This window comes from Saccostrea echinata, unplaced genomic scaffold (genome assembly GCF_033153115.1).
Source record: "Saccostrea echinata isolate AGI-Se365-2 ecotype Australia unplaced genomic scaffold, CSIRO_AGI_Sech_v1 ptg000029l, whole genome shotgun sequence".
NCBI classification, from domain to species: domain Eukaryota; kingdom Metazoa; phylum Mollusca; class Bivalvia; order Ostreida; family Ostreidae; genus Saccostrea; species Saccostrea echinata.
In genome coordinates this window covers 13700881-13714088 of record NW_026889778.1, presented here as the reverse complement: position 1 = coordinate 13714088, position 13208 = coordinate 13700881, and the positions used below count along the sequence as shown (strand labels likewise).

General features: G+C 34.3%; 2 protein-coding genes across 2 annotated transcripts; both read right to left on the bottom strand.

The window, feature by feature from the left end:
- Positions 1–9104: 9104 nt before the first annotated feature.
- On the bottom strand, positions 9105–10052 carry LOC133195005 (uncharacterized). The gene has a single exon (XM_061330894.1). The coding sequence runs from the start codon at positions 10050–10052 to the stop codon at positions 9105–9107; it is 948 nt and encodes a 315-aa protein (XP_061186878.1).
- A 95-nt stretch (positions 10053–10147) lies between these two features.
- On the bottom strand, positions 10148–10765 carry LOC133195004 (tripartite motif-containing protein 55-like). The gene has a single exon (XM_061330892.1). It carries the CDS (start codon positions 10763–10765, stop codon positions 10148–10150), a length of 618 nt encoding a protein of 205 aa, XP_061186876.1.
- Positions 10766–13208: the final 2443 nt, after the last annotated feature.

Below are 13208 nucleotides of genomic sequence, written 5' to 3'. Positions count from 1 at the left end.
CTTTTCCATTGTGTATTACTTTTTTTTCTTTTTTTAAATTACATTTCCTTGTAGAAGGATTTCTAAGCTGATGGGGGGGGGGGGTGATGTGTCAGGCTGTTCCTGTATAAAACATCTTAAAGTAATGAACTGATAGAAAATGGAATGAGTATAGTTATCTTGTATAAAAGAACCCTTAACATGCCTTAAGTAACGCGACAGTGAAAAGGAACACAGAGTATATTTGAAAAGCTTTGTGATAGTAAATGACTAAACAAAAATGGAGATGGTATGAACTAAGCTATGAAAGATTTCGAGAATTTTTTTTAGGAGTTTTTAAAACATGTACAAAACAAGATCTGTTTGTGAAACACTGATGCCCCCGTATGACAGCTTATGGCGAAGGTTAAAGTTTCTTCAAATGCAAGTCAAAATCCAGGCCAAAAGATAAGAAAAGTTGATACCCAAAGAAAGGTCTTGTCTCGAGAAATACACCTGTGAAATTTGAAAGACCTAGATACAACTGTTCAGAAGTTATGGCGAAGGTTAAAGTTTTTTAAATAAAAGTCAAACGTCAAGGTCAAAGTGGTTTGTATCCAAAGGAAGATCTTGTCACAAGGATTACATATGTGAAGTATGAAAGCCCTAGCACCAACATTTAAAAGTTATGGCCAAGGTTAAAGTTTTTCAAAAGTAGGTCAAACTCCTAGGTCAAGGTCAAAGGGTCAAAGTGGTTGGTACCCAAAGGAAGGTCTTGTCACAAGGATTACATATGCGAAGTATGAAAGCCCTAGAATCAACCATTCAAAAGTTATGGCCAAGGTTAAAGTTTTTCAAAAGTAGGTCAAACTCCTAGGTCAAGGTCAAAAGGTCAAAGTGGTTGATATCCAAAGGAAGGCCTTGTCACAAAGAATACACATGTGAAGTTTGAAACCCCAAGCACCAACTGCTCAGAAGTTATGGCCAAGGTTAAAGTTTTTCAAAAGTAGGTCAAACTCCAAGGTCAAGGTCAAAAGGTCAAAGTTGTTGGTATCCAAACGAAGGCCTTGTCACAAAGAATACACATGTGAAGTTTGAAACCCCAAGCACCAACTGCTCAGAAGTTATGGCCAAGGTTAAAGTCTCATAAAATTTTGCAAAAGTAGGTCAAACTCCAAGGTCAAAAGGTCAAATATGATGATACCCAAAGAAAGGTCTTGTCACAAGGAATACACATGTGAAATATGAAAGTCATAGCTCCAACCAATCAAAAGTTATGGGCAAGGTTACAGTCCCTGAAACGTTCTACTTTCCCACTTGAACGGTGAACGAACGCTGAACGAACGCAGAGCGAACGGTGAGTGAACGATGTGTGAACGCTGAACGCAACTTGGTGAACGATGTGTGAACGCTGAACGGTGAGTGAACGCTGAACGCGAACGGAGCGCAAACGCGAACGCAAAGTGAACGGTGAACGAACGGTGAACGCAAGATGAACGATATATTCGGAATACCTCTGATCTTTTCCTTGCATTGAAACTATTTTATTGTATTATATTTTCAGGTGCCAAATAAATAAATAAATAAATAATAGATAAGTAAACCAATAAATGAATGAATATTTAAGTCAATAAAATAAATTCTCCAAAATTGTCCTAAGAAAGACGATGCATGCACATAAAGTTTTTAATCACACGATTTTTATCGCATTAAAACATTGCAATTGTTATCGAATGCTGAAGTATAAAAGATATTTTTTTAGTTGAAAAATAAAAATTTTTATTCTTATTTGATAACAAATCAGAGAAAACTTCTGACTTATAGAATGAATTAAAGCGGTTGTAACATCCATTCATATATCTCCGTGTCAAGGCGATTTCTTGTAAATTAATCAAAAAAAAAAAATTAATTACAAAGGTCAGTGGACGTTTTGCATTTATACGCTCGTATTTTAAATTTTTAATATAATAATATATTATGTGTCATTTCTATTTTTCATGATGATTTATTGAGCAAACTTCTACATGTATATGTAGATGGCCGTGGTTATACTCGGACAAGATAATACAAAGATACATATTCATATTATTTGTTATAAATTCAATTTTCAGAACTTGATATTTAAGTAATATGCTGTTATAGTTTTTATTAAACAGACAAATGAGAGAGAGAGAGAGAGAGAGAGAGAGAGAGAGAGAGAAATATTCCGTTTTAGTCCCCCCCCCTCCTTTCAGGCTTCACTAAATGTTTGTACCTATATCAAACAAAAACTCTGATTTTTTTTTCTAAATATATCAGACAGTGAAAGTAACTTTTTTTAATCAACAAATCATATCCATTTGTTTGACAGTCATACTCGTTTTATGTTCCTGCTTCGATTTCACACGAAGTCCACGTGCTTGTCCTGTCAATCAAAATCATTCGACACTGTGCAGGTGTGAAAGTTTCGTCACATCGAAGACGGAGTGCAAGTATTTCCAACAAGTTATAACATTTATTTTTATCATTTCTAGATTTGATTCCAACATTTGAATAATAAATGAATAAAATACATTTAGCATTAACACTTGAATTTGTTACATACTCTCTGCCAATTTCAAATACCACCGCCGACACGTGTACATTTTGAACTACAGTAACTATTGTTTTGTGATTTTTTAGATGCATGTTTGTTTTGAGACTGAAATTTTTGTTCTAAAAAAGACCTTAACTTTCTTTAAAAAATGTTAATTAAAATATTCTGGAAATGCAGTACTGACTAAGTAACCGATTTAGGGGGAAAGGTGAGGGGGTATTAATCATATCGAATGGCAAACATATAAAGTTACGGTGAAGAGAGGATTTTTTTCTCTATAACTATAGACTTTACATATTATAGTAGAGAAAATTCTGTAGTGCAGTACATTTCAAATAAATATTTCTTTTAACCACACTATCAATTTAATTCGCTCCAAAGATAATAAACAGGACATCCCCAGTACTATGTATAACTCTCAGAACTAGTTCTATCATATTTTCTGTACTAATTAAAAAAAAACGTTTTAGAAATAAATATTTTCGTAATTTTGCTGCGTAATTATTTGACTTGGATAATTATATCACCATTAACGATTTGTCGTCTTTAACAAAAAAACAAAATGTTGCAGTGCTTGAGGTATTTGCACATTGCCCTTAGTTAAATTTAATATTTCAGCATCGTTCTACATAGGTACAGAATGTACTTATAACAACATTTATTTTCCAGTAATTTAATAAATAACCTAACAGCTAAGTTAGAATAATAAAAATATATATCGTAGATATTTTTCCCCATGAAATAATGATTCCTCAAACACGATATGTTAGTTATTAAATTAAAAAACCTGTAACTCCTTCCCTACAAAAAGATAAGTCCTTTCACTTCGGAGTTCCGAATGACAATGGAAACTGAACGATAGGTGAACGCTGAACGCAAGGTGAACGCAAAGTGAACGGAACGAAGAGCGAACGCTGAACGCTTTGTGAACGGTGAACGCGAGCGCACGGTGAACGGTGAACGCAAAACTGTGAACGGAGAGCGAACGGTGAACGCACGGTGAACGAACGGTGAACGCACGCTGAACGAACGGTGAACGAACGATGAGCGAACGGAAAAATGGGAAAGTAGAACGTTTCAGGGACTGTAAAGTTGACAACAGACAGACAGACAAACGGACAAACAGACAAACAGATAAACAGACAAACAGACAAACAGACAGGACAAAAACAATATACCCCCGGGATCTTTCGATCCGGGGGCATAAAAATTTATAACTGACAATGAAAGAAATATATATATATATATATATATATATATATATATATATATATATATATATATATATATATATATATATATATATATATATATATATATATATATAAAGTGTATGTATATAAATAGGGATAACCAATGAGAAAGGAAGGCTAACATCTCTTAACTATAAAAGGAGTACATACAAAAAACCGTGTTTTATTCTTGTATTGATTTGAATTAAGAACATGGAATCTAGTTCAGCGATTAGCAATTTGATGGTTACGGAATGTGAGAAGGAATTAATTCAGTCTGACAGTGTTCCTCGAAAGAGGCCAATCAGAGCAGTGATCATTTATAGTATGATAATTGATAGTTGACACTCTTATCCGTTAACACTGTTATTCTGGAGGAGAAACGAGGGGGAAGAAATACACCAAAGGTACTGGAAATCCGTGATTGCAATCAATGGAAGAGCGAAATTCAACAGCAGTAAATTATCGTGTCCCTACAGCAATAAATTTCCACTGAGCGAGGACATCTTTGTGCTTATTTGTGATAAAAAACAAAAAAATGTCCATAGGTATTCGACGTTTTAAAGGACATAATGCAACAGTAGAAGGAATCCATTTAAATCTCAATCAATTGCTATATTTAAAAACATTAATGAGACAGATAGTTTCTACAACTACAGAGAGTATTTCAGAAGAGAATGTCAGATGAATGGCATCCGTTGTATATAAGACGAGATTAATAAAATGTAACTATGTAAACTCAAGATGATGTTTTCTTCTATTTGATCATTCACATGATAATGCTATACGAATAATTTACCAAGAATAAAATGAAGACAGTTCGTATTGCTAAAAACAAGAGGCCCAGGGGCCACATCGCTTACCTGAGCACTCTGGCTAGGAAAAAGCAGAAATCAGTTCAGTCTTGAAAAGTTTAAAAATAAAACTGGTTCGGGGGGGGGGGGGTATTTGAAATAACTTGAATCTAAACTTCATAGGAATGCTTTTGAATTAATACGACAAATAATGGCTTTGCTGTTCTTAAGAAGAAAATTTTGATTGATATATCCTTTGTATTCCTTTGTATGATTTAAAGATGTTCCCCATGTATTCCTATGTAAAACTTTGATCACCCATTGTGGCCCCACCCTACCCCTGGGGGTCATGACTTGAACAAACTTGAATCTGAACTACCTGAGGATGCTTCCATATAAATATGACCAATCATGGCTTTGCTGTTCTTGAGAAGAAGATTTTTAAAGATTTTTCTTATGTTTTCTTATGTAAAACTTTGATCGCCCATTGTGGCCCCACCCTACCCCCGGGGGTCATGATTTGAACAAATTTGAAACTACACTACCTGAGGATGCTTCCATAGAAGTTTCATATTTTCAAGCACAGTGGTTTTTGAGAAGATTTTTAAATGATGCCATTAATTTTTCATGAATTCATAATTATCTCCCCTTGGAAGAAGGCGTGGCCCTTTATTTGAACAAACTTGATTTCCCTTTACCCAAGGATACTTTGTGGCAAGTTTGGTTGAAATTGGCCCAGTGGTTCTTGAGAAGAAGATGAAAATGTGAAAAGTTTACGACAACGACTACGACAACGACGACAGACAACGGACAAATTTCAATCAGAAAAGCTCACTTGAGCCTTCAGCTCAGGTGAGCTAAAAAGTGGGAGGAGGAAGTTAGTTTGCATATAACAGACAAAACAGCTCTGGAAAAAGTGTGATGTAGAGTAGGAAAAAAAGAGAGAACGGGGGAGGAGTTATTGGTCACGTTAACTGTTAAAACGTAAGAACACTTTCAACGTAAATGCGAGAGGTTTTATAGATATTTAAAACGAATATAACCTTCAACGTGGAATGTTTGAAAATCTTATTTTGAATACGACTATACCATGTAGTTTATGTACTTATTTTCTTCATACTTTCATTATAACGTAAATTCTCTTCTGTTGTTGGAGAAAGGTCATACGAAAAATACCAATTTATAGACCACTTTGACATTTAATCTTTCGGCTTATTCAGGGTTTAATATTTTCATTTTCTTTGTTAACAGTAAATATTTGTAAATATAGACTCCTCCTCTTGGATTATACGTATCCATATCTATTATGATTAAAAACCCTCCCTTTTCCCATAAAATATCTGACTCTCCTCTCCTTACTAATCATCATCTGGGGCTATATCTGCCCAACCAATCATCGTCTGGGGCTATTTTTCCATAAAATATCTTACTCTCTTCTCCCTTACTAATCATCGTCTGGAGCTATATCTGCCCAACCAATCATCGTCTGGGGCTATATCTGTGACCACTTCCCTCTTGAGTCTGCTTGACAGGAGGGCTATACAGCCTAACCAATCAGCGTCTGGGGCTATATCTGTGACTCCTCCCCTCCATTGCTTGACAGCTGGGGCTATACAGACCCCTATGCAGCAAGGGACATTAGGCAACAAAACAAACAAACAAACTCAATTACATGTATTAAAATAGTTTTTTTCAATAGTGGTTGAGAATGCATTTCAAACTCGATATAAAAAATGACTATTTCATTTGTAGGCTAGGCGTTCTCTAAATTGCGTTTTATATGAGTGACCACTATTGAAATAACACTCGCTAGTTTAATAATGCCTAGACTTTGTCCCATTGAAGTGTTTTTCATGGTCTTGAGGAGAAGAAAAGTTGGTTTTACTATCTATATTGGCAGTTTAGATAACCAGTGCATTTCAGAGAGTATTTTACAGGCGCGGATCCAGGATTTTGTTCTAGGGATGGGGGGGGGGGGGGGGGTATTCAGCCCATTCAATAAAAAATTCCAACCCAAAAAATTCTTGGATAAAACCTAATTTCTCTTCCAATCGTATTAAACCAAGAAAAGCAAAAACCAGACAGAACAAAAAATAATACAAAAAAAAAAAAAAAAAAAAAAAAAAAAAAAAAAAAAAAAAAACCAAAAACAAAAACAAAACAAAAACAAAAAAAAAAGAAACAACGTTAAATCCATTTCCCAAACGTGAAAATTACCTATTTCGTGGTAGTGTTGGTGGGGTCCAATTTTTCTAGGGGGGCTCCAAAGTAATTTTTTATTTGCTTTAGTATAAACTTTTTATAACTCTGCAAATTCCCTCTAAAGATATATAGATATATTAAAATGTTTTTAGGTTGAGAACATTGAAATTGTTGGGAAAGTACAAAGTGAATTTGAAGCTACTTTTATGGTTGCATTTTAATTCTTATACAAACTTTGAAAGATAAAAAACGGTTCTAACAAGTTTTTGAGATAAAAGATAAAATGAAACATTCTTTTATTTTTTCTGTTCAGTACCTTACTGATCAAACATAAACATACATGTATATCCGTCAGAGGTTTGCCCACATACTTCTTTTGTATATAAATTATAATTTTGATAATCTATATCCTACATCTTATCTCAAAAATTATATTATATATTATATAAGGACCATATATAACGCTTAAATCATGAATATGACATAGCTATGCAATGTAGAAATGCAAGATCCCACAAGTGTAAGTGTGAGGTTATTCCTGCTTACATTGTATAGTATTGAATAGTAAATGTGCGGTCATCCCTGCTTATTACTTGCCAGAGTGTGTGGTCATCCCTGCTCTGGACTTAGCATCTTTTAGTAGCAAGTGTGCGGACATCCCTGCTTGTTGCTGCGCAAGATAAGGTGTGCGGACTTCCCTGCCTGTAACTTGTGGTAGAGCATTGGTGTGGACATCCCTGCCAGTGTCTCTAGTCTAGAACCGTTTCCTTAGTGTCAAGTGTGCGGTCATCCCTGCTTGTCACTGCGCAAGGGCAGGTGTGCGGTCATCCCTGCATGTTCCTTGCGGAAGTGCGCTGGTGTGTAGACTTCCCTGCCAGTGTCACTTGTACGCTACCAGTAAAAGCTATATATATATATACGCAGTATCCTGTGATTAAGACTGCGCGTTGTACATATTTGCAGCATCTCAGGGCTATCCGTTTCTATCACGGGTACGAGCCCGCGGGGGTTCACAAATAGTGACTTCCCTTGCACGTTACACTAAATATTTACAGTGTCCCGAAAATTTGACAATTATTATTGTTCATGTCGTTGGTCATTTTTAGTGCTTTATATAAATTTCCATCCGTGACCTTGTATCTACTTTGTAGATCCGACATTTAGGATATACAGTGTTGTTGGTTTTTAGTGCTTTATATATATATATATATATATATATATATATATATATATATATATATATATATATATATATATATATATATATATATATATATATATAATCGAACGTCGTCATTATTAACACTGCACATACTGCACAGTCCAGTTCAAAATTGCGCTAGAATTATAACAACGTCCTGAATAGGGATATCCTATTTTCATCAAATGACAGTAGTTTTTCACCCTTGTAGTATCTCTTAAATTGTACGTTGAAAAATTCACAATCAATGAACTATATTGTACTCCAAAAATATCCAGTTCTTTGAAAAAATAGTTTGCCTCTGATGTTTTCGCTGTATCAAAAAAAGTTATTATTGGACGCTGTTTCATTCGGATGACCGACGTCGCTTTTTTAGTCAATTTTTAAAATATATTTCTTGCATTTTTTTTCTTAGTATTTTCACTCTCGATTATAAAGTTACGAGAAAATGATGAAAATCCTTCATATGAATGTTTTATATGAAGAAAAATATTCTAATCCGAAAACTTTATTTCAAATGCTATTTTAACCCTGGGCCATGTGCACTATGTACGATCTTTCAAGACTGATTTATACAAATATATTAAATAAGTTCAAACAACCAAAACAAAACTAGTTTGACTTGTGTTTTCTTAACAAATATTTTGATATACAATGAGTATATCTAGGGCCATTCACTTCGACAAAATGTCATTGTCCACGATCCTTATGGGCTACTCCTCGTACATGTATGTCCTCTGCCATCCATTTAATTACAAGCAGAATTTTCATATATAGTAACAAATCACTCAGATCTAACATTAAATCATTCGTATATGGTAACATACAACTACCTCAGATCTGTGAAATCAAGTATCAATATAGGAAATATCTTTTATTTAGTTGATTTGAAAAGTAAATTTATGTTACAGAAATAAATATTTGTTTGAGATGTATAGCAAATATTTCCCAGGGAAAAAGACAAGAACATTTTTATTGTCTGAGAAGAGAAAATAAGGCTTATATACGGTGGCAAATATTAATAGAAGTATGAAATTATCTTTAAATAATATTAAGAAAGCATGTGTAAGTTTTCCAATATTGGAGATATTTACAGTAAAACTTGTTCAATAGTAAAAAGTAAATAGTCTTCAATACTATAACTACTTGGCATATTTAATTTTCTTGACATTTCCAGAGAAATATTCAGCAACAAAGAGGTTATCTTTTTTGTCTATGCATAAACCATGTGGGTCTTTCAAATCACAGTTATCTATAAAACGAAGGAACTGTCCATCCTGGTCTAAGATGTGAATACAATGGTTTTCCTTGTCTGAAATCAGGATCTGACATTGACTGTCTGTTGTGATTCCCCATGGCTCAAATGGTAGTTTCTTTGTAGTTGAGTGGTGACCAGTGTATCTGAACTTGAGTTTACCAGCTTGACTGATAACAACTACAGCACCAGCTCCCAAGTCAGCCATGCAGATATCCAGTTTTCTGTTGACGCAGATGTATTTACATCTGCCATTTCCTGAATACAGAGGTTTACCCTCATCATCAAACTGGATTGTTTGTTTCTCTGTGGAGCCTGAGTAACGGACAACTTTTGATTGCGTTTTATCATCACTGTACATCGTAACCAGGAGATCACCAGAGGTGGTGGCACAGAGATTGAGAGGTATCCAGCCCTGTAATCTGATCACCTCCTCTATCTCTTCATCCTTCACTTTATTAACAGTTTTTGTTATCAAGTCACAGTACATTAAGTCTAAACCATTTGCCACAGATATATCACCTGGACATTCCCGAGACTTAGTTCTGAAAGTCTTTTTAAGTGAACCTTCAATGTTGAAGCATTTAATAAGATCACTGCATGCTGCACTGGTCCAGAAATCCCCTTTACTGAGAAAGGTAACATTGCAGAGCAATCTATACCCGGTATTTATTGTAGCAAGAACCCTAGGTTCTTCCAGTAGTTCTTTGGCTGCGGACTTAGATTTCTTCCGTCTGTAGCCTTCCTTTTGTATTGTGCCGAATATGGATGTTAAAGATCCAAATAACTTGTAAGTCTGTTCTCTGTTGATATTTGTTGGACTAAATGTTGGCATTGATACTTGAATTCTGGAAGGAAGTTTGCTGAATGCTTTGATTTCAGGTGTATATTGCAAGGTCTTGGACACATCATTCGATTCTTCAGTTTTCTTCAGAGTACACAGCTTTCGATCAATACGAGACTGTATCTGTTTGATTTTATCCAAATATTTTTTAGAAGGCACCGGTGTTTGCTTTTCATCTCATAAAATTCATTTTTCATTTTCTTTGTAACTCTGTCAATTTCTCTGTGCCATTCATTTCCATGATTTGTCACTAAATCTGCAAGCTTCCCATAATCACCATCTAAATTGGAAATCTGCTTTTCTACGTCATTCACTATTGCTTTATATGTTGGGGATAGATCTTGTAATTCTTTCTTTTCGTTTGAAATGAATTTTTTCTTCTGATTATAAACTTCTGAAAGGGGAAAGAAAGTGTGCTTTTTGTGTTTTTTGGTAGCCGGACATAATGAACAAACGGGAATGTTGCATTTCCAGCACTGTAAATAACACTTTTTGGTTCGATGCGTTATACACTTTGGAAAGATCAAGGTTGATTTCTGTTCTTTGAATGGAACGACTTTATGTTTGTCGTAGTCATCAGAAACATGTTTTCCTATACAAGCTATGCATAAGTTAACATGACATAATTCACAGTGCCTCTGTATCACAGCAGTCTCACAGTGTTCACACCGTATATCTTTTTGGGCACTTCTCTGAAGATCCATTATTTTGAATGTTCTGAGCTGAAAATGAAATATTTAAAAGTATATATTCCATGAAACATTATACACCTATATAGTTTTATGAGGACAATAGCAAGTTAATTTATTGTACCCCAAGACAACAACTACTTCCCGAGGCGCAGCTATATATACTGTACTTAAACATAAATTGCCGTATTCAAAATTTAGAGCAATTAGTGGGATTCAGTGGTTAGCCTAGTAATGAATTAGCGCAACACACGTCCACACCATATACGGTATTTATTCATGATTTATTAACGGTATTTATAAATTAGCGCATGATTTCTCAGCGCCAAAATCCTTTAATATATCAAGCCAACTATTTAATATACACATAAACTTATGTTTAAAAAAATCAATTTTTCCCCTCATATTTTTAAATTGGTAAACCTTGAAAAACATTTTTAAGTAAAAATGTTATTAAATGGGCTGGTAGACACTATGAAATACATGTAATGAAATAACACTGACAAAACAGACAATGAATTTTAGGGGTCTGTATAGACGCAGACATTGTTTAAAGACTGCTTTTTGCAAATTTCATTATTTTGACATGATCAGAAAATTATTTTTTCCAAAAAAAAATGTCAGTTCATAATGACATGTTTTCTGTGTCACAAAAACAGCATTTGTGTATCGACTGGATCGTCACATTGCCTTCTGCTGTTCTGGATCCACAAGTCTATTACTGACTACCTCTGACTACTGACTACCTCTGTTTACCAAACCCTTATCATCGAATGGAAATTGATAAAACACAGGTTACAATAGAGAAATACCGACATCTTAAGGATCGTTCATTGTATTCACATTTGCATTATTGAATTCTTCAATGTTTTTTGCGATTTCAAAAGATAAAATCCCCGCAAGATTCCTGTCGTAGTCGCTACCATGACGCTACAATACATTTCAATGGACATTTAAACAAGCAAAGGGGTTCAGAAAAGGAAAATACACATGTAAAATGAAAATGAAAATGAGAATAAAAGATAAGACTGCAATATAATACATCATCCAAGAAGATACTGTCTATCATATGAATGCTCGTTTATTTCTTTGAAGTGATATTTCACATAAAGAAAAAACCTACCCTTCTTTCTTTATGAAGGTACTTTTTCTTTTACTAGATACGATATGGAAAAAAAAAATTATTGCATATGCATGCATTACCCCATTCCACTTTTTTAAGGATTGTAGTATATGGATCGTAGTATTCCATGTTTTTACTTAAATATAATGAAAATGAAAATTAATTGAGCTTCGACCCCCCCCCCTCCCTCCCCAAGTACACAAACATCTACGCGTGACCACTTTAAAAATATTTCTTTTTCCGGAGAAGTGCAGACTATTTTCTAATTTTTAATAGTTGATTTCTGAAACATTAGACAATTTTACATTATATAATTCATTACAACAATTATTGTCCATTGTGCTCTCTCTCTCTCTCTCTCTCTCTCTCTCTCTCTCTCTCTCTCACAAACACATATGTACACTTTTAAATAAGACACTATATAAGCGCATCACCTAGTAACTTGTTGCCTTTGCATGGATTCATACAGGGTATGAGTTTAGATTTCACGTAACTTTCCCCAAATGAACACAGCGCACACTAGTATATATACGTATAACCACTGACGCATGTCAAATGTGTTTCCTAACCCGTCATAGGTATTTTGGTATATTTTCTTCTATTTGTCCGCTTTTAAATACATTGTAAGCGATTACAGAAAATTAGACAGGAGAAAGTATCATTTAAAAAGTGATTAAAATACTGCCCGTTCTATTATACACATATACTTAATGTTTCCGATTTATTAATTTTAACCAGGTTCAATAACTGGTCCCGGGAAAACTACCGAGATACGGGAAGTTAGGGCGAGTTACGTTCGTTCGTAAGATGTCGGTATTTCTCTATTAAGACATTCTACAACTGTTTATAACTCGTTATTTATGATCATTATTTATTGATTGAAATACTCTGTAATATTTATGGCGTATTTAACAGAACTAGCCAAATACATTTTCTTTCTTGAAACTTTTTGTATAACTGTGTGTGATCGAGGTATAGTTTCATTACATCTTCGAAATACTTAACACATCTGCTTAAGGGACGTTTTATACGTACACTGCTAAACAAATTTACCAATATTGGTGCAAGATTATGAAAACGTATGTATAGAGTTCGTAACGTTACCTCACTGCAGCAATTATGAGGCTTTAAAAATTATTTGAATAAAAATCAAGATTTGTAGTACCTCTACATACCTTGAGAACCCTCTTGGTAATTTGTCTATATGTCTATTTTCTGCCCTCTTTCAATAGACAATTGGATTTGATTGTGAACGTGCTCGTATCTTTTAGGTAGTTTAATATAAGGAAATAAACTATTGGGACTTCCAATTTATTGAAAATAAGCGTTATTGTT